Raw genomic sequence first — 4,530 nt, forward strand, 5'->3', positions numbered from 1 at the left:
ACACGGGTTCCATTCCATCCTGGATTTAATTTTGCAAATTCGGTGACAAATTAGCAGAGTAAAGAGTAAATCCCTTAACAACGGCACCTCATGACATGCACGCCACTGCTCGTGTAATCCCGTTAACCGCTGCCATGGCTGTAATCCAGCCACCCCACATATCAATGCGCTTGCACTCCTGGTGTCACCCTACATGATCCTTTCAATTACAACTTGTCCATTCTTTTCCTGCAGGACGTGGCAAACGGATCATCCCACAGGGTCTATGTTTGTGTCCTCCACCTCGGTCGAACATGCCGCTGTGGCTGTCAGAGGAGTACGGGCGCAAGTTTTCTGCAGCTTCTTTTTAATCGAGCCGCTGGGGTCAAAAAAGTCAAGAGTCACGCACCTCTGCCGGACCGACACGAGGTGTGTATCTCAAACAAAATCGAGAATAGAGGCTAAAAATCCGAGCACAAAGGCTCCAAATTTATGGTTGACTCAAAGATTTTGTTACTTTTACAATCAATTTGTTCCCTGTTGGTCTACAAGAGCCCCTCTAGATTCATATTTTAGGGTAGACTCAATGAAACACAGGGATGTAATACAGAAAACTGTATGTCATTGAAAATTGAGATGCGTTCCTGGGGATGTGATGTGACAGCGCAAACATGCGGCACAATCATTGAGACATATTATATTACCTCCACCGGCTAGAACTTGTCTAGCTAGCATATTTGAGAGTGCAGGTGAAGGGAGACACTATACGTTATTGTGATTGCAGCATGTATTTGTCCTGTCAAAACAAAGTTGGCATTATATTGCGGCATATTGATTGGTGGGTTGGGAGCGTTTTGAAAACGGGTTTCAAAGTGCACGTTTTTTGAAACCGATACCATTATCGTTTAAATGGTAATTTGTCAAATCAGTGACGTCTTTACACAGTGCACATACGTATTACGTGTTCAGTCTACAGGCGCTTAGTGTTTCTTTACAAAGTGACACCGCCAACTACTGGCCTGGCAGCAGAATACAGTGTTTTTAGTCGTTTTAGCGGATCCGTCTGAACAGGGATCGTTTTCGCGTTTCGTTGTCGTCTGTACGTGAAAAAGACAAAGGATAGTTTCCATTTTTAGTACATCGTTGTCGTGTAAACATACCCTTAGACAATATGAGGTCTGACATGATATGAGCAAATAAATAAATCTCACTTTTACAAACCTGCTACGAAGAAAACACATGAAATATTATATTTACAAACCTGATTTAAAAGATATAGCTAAAAAAAATTACATTATAAAATTATATTATAAATACAAATTTTTGAATGTAAAATATATTAAAATAATTGTATTTATTTAATATAGTTATAATGCAAATGTAAACAAACATTTAAATCAAATTCAATAGATTTCTGGAAATTTGTCTTCGTGTGAATGGACAAATTGGATTATACATTTTTTTCTTCTTTTGGGATGCAGTGTGCTCGTGACGTGTTGAATGCTGAATTAGCGGTTTCTGGCTTACAATAGACCTGAACGTGAAGCAATGTCTGACATGCTAATGACAACCACAGCGAGACGTCATGAATGGACGTGACAAATGACAAAAGTTTCAGTTTTAGAATCTGATATTGACAAATAACAAATAAGTGTGAACAAAGTCTTAAAGTAAACCTGTCTTACTCTTCAATCTTTAAAGCTTCGGTTTACGTTATGATGCGACATGAACCCCTATATTGACTTTTCACTCTTTTCTCTTTCATCAGAGGTCGATCTCCAGAATGGCACCATAAAGTAGGAGGACACCTGGTTTCATCTGTGTTGATGGCCATGAGAGACTCTTTTAGACACAAAACAAAAGACTCAAAGCATAGTAAGGACTCCTAAGAGTAATTTGTTAAACCCCAGACAGCTTTACAATCCCCGAGCTATGAGTGAGCTAAAAAAAAACAAAGAAATAAAGTGCGTGTGAGCGAGCGAATGAGCTCCAAAGCTCTGAGATAATGAAGTGAAATCTTCAAAGTTGTTCCAGAATCTCGGTACCGTAGAGAGTTACGGAACCATTTCAATGCAAAGACAATTCAGCCTGCAGACAAGGAACAACAACAGTGTGATGAGGTGTTCCAAGAGAGCCGGTGAACTTTGCATTATCAAGACTGACAAGAGAGAGTGTCAGAGTAATGAAATGTCTCATCCTATTTAAAGGACCGTTCCACGGGATAATGCGTTGCAGTGGTTGACTCTCAAACTCTCAACTCCAGCTGTTTTTAAGCATTAAAGGATGGACTGGGTGACTTGATCTGGAACTATATCACTCTGAAGACTCGACTGCAGTGTCATTCTTGTGTACACCTTCATCATAAACATGAGAAATACAAGGGCAGATTAGCCATGTTGTGTACAGAAGCCGAGACACTGATTTAAGCAGGCGTGTTTTTCAGTTGGAAGCTGCCATGTTCGCTTTTATTTATTTGAGAGCGTTAAAAGATTGTCTGCTCGACCATTTGGTGATATATGTGACCTGGCACATTATTGCATTATAATTATTTTGCATTTTACTATCCTAGAGTTATGAACTATATGATAAAATTGTGATGCTACACATTTGATCAATCAAAATGTCATAATTATACTATAAATATTGACTTTATAAGAGCAAGTTCTAATATAACTTATATTTTTGTGATGGAATTGTTGATATGTTACAGATTTTATTTAAATATATATATCATTGAAGTACACCATGGCTTGACATGACTTATTTCTTGATGCTCTGATGAATTCTTATTTATTACATGACTTTATGGAATACTTGATTCTGATTGGTCAATCACTAGCCTGACTGCTTTTTACATTGTAATACACTATTTTAGTTCTTATCTGATCTTTAAAGGGTTAGTTTACCCAAAAATGAAAAATATCCCATGATTTACTCACCCTACACCCACCCTATAGGTGTACGGTATATGACTTTGCTTTCTCACAACCAATTCGAACGAATTCGTACGAGTGAGTAAAAGGTGGCTAATTCGTACGATCTCACTCGTACGAATTCATACTATTTGTCTAAACCCCAGTGATAGGTAGGTTTAGGGGCGGAGTCAGGGATGGGTCATTCGTACAAATTCATACAAATTGGGCAACTCGTAAAATATGTACGAGTTCGTACATTTTTTGCTAAATCATACAAGTGAGGTCGTATGAATTCGTACGAACTAGCCACCTTGTAAAAGGCGTATGAATTGCTGTGAAATCAGGTTGGTCAAACACAGAGTTGAAAATAAACCCATGAAGTATACGGATGCCCTTAGAGTAGCTTAGAAGAAAACTAATGGATTCACCAAGACTCGGCCAGGTAATTAAGTGTCCAGATCTTTACTTCTGATCTCAGACCTGAAATTATCAAGAAAATCCCAGTTGCAAAACATCCAAAGAGTAAATAACCACTGACCCTGCGAGTGAATTAAATCATTCCTCTTAATCTTCATACAGATTATCAGGAGCGGACGCTGCATTTATCACCCACAACTAATTAAATCCTAATGGCAAGAGAAAAACAAACACTGAACTCTATTAAAAATCTTAAATGAAATAAGTTACTATCTCAAACTGAATAATGCTCCGAAAGCCTCGAGCGAAAGCAGACACAGAAATACACCAGTGAATACAAACACATTACAAAATTGATTTATTGCATTACAATTCAAGGGAGAACAATATTTTATGCATATTGTGGAATGAAAAGTCCAAAAGCAAAATGAGCAAAGCTGTTGTTGTTGTAAAATCTTGAGGTCAGGGGTGTCCAATCCTGCTCCAACCCCAATTAAACACACCTGAACCAGCCAATCAAGGTCATACTAGAAACTTCCAGGCAAGTGTGTTGAAGTTGGAAGCAAGTTGGAGCTAAACTCTCCAGGGCTATGTGTCTGAAATCGGAACTTGAAATTTAGCAAACTGGCGGCTCCAGTAGTAATGACAAGATTTAGTCATGGAAACCATGCATAAACCTTAATTAAACAGTTTTTTAAAAATGAATTAAAAAGGAATTTATACCTATAAGATATTACGGTTTTGGAAACCGGATAAACGGATGATTCGGCTGCAGTCGCCATCTTCTGTTCAGATGTGGGAATTCATTCGCCACGTGACTCTCACAGTGAATTCTGGGTATTCTCTAACCGTTGAGCGTACATCAGTTGTACACTCGTTATTTCGGTGCATTGTGGGATTGAATGAGTGCACTCGATAACGTCCACTATGGTTTTGGACACCACTACAAATGGCTGTCCCCTTAAATAGTGCCCTATTTAAGGGTATAGGGGGCGATTTTGGACACAGCGCAGGACAGTGGTCCTCCAGGACTGAGTTTGGACACCCCTGCTTTAGGTAAACCAAAATTAGGTGAGCTAATTCTTACTGCTAGACTAAAATAAGATTCAGACTTGTTATATAGAAGGGAAAGGTTGAACAGATTGACTTTTTGGCAGTTTTCAGGGTCCAGTTGGCTAATCTGACATTTATGTGAGGAGAAATGACCAGGAAAATCAAA

General features: G+C 38.7%; 1 protein-coding gene across 2 annotated transcripts in view; it reads left to right on the forward strand.

Moving 5' to 3' along the window:
* The window catches only part of si:dkeyp-23e4.3 (rho GTPase-activating protein 7), a 56,963-nt gene extending 54,544 nt beyond the window's left edge, over positions 1–2,419 (forward strand). For both annotated transcript variants that reach the window (XM_056262312.1, XM_056262313.1), the window contains exons 13-14: positions 235–408; positions 1,748–2,419. In XM_056262312.1, the coding sequence (XP_056118287.1) occupies positions 235–408; positions 1,748–1,868 (295 nt within the window). In that variant the 3' untranslated portion in view covers positions 1,869–2,419. The remainder of the gene's footprint in view (positions 1–234; positions 409–1,747) is intronic.
* The last annotated feature ends 2,111 nt before the right edge of the window (positions 2,420–4,530 follow it).

The sequence above is a fragment of the Rhinichthys klamathensis genome, unplaced genomic scaffold, assembly GCF_029890125.1.
Source record: "Rhinichthys klamathensis goyatoka isolate OS25496 unplaced genomic scaffold, OSU_Roscu_1.1 h1tg000191l_1, whole genome shotgun sequence".
Classification (NCBI taxonomy): Eukaryota; Metazoa; Chordata; class Actinopteri; order Cypriniformes; family Leuciscidae; genus Rhinichthys; species Rhinichthys klamathensis.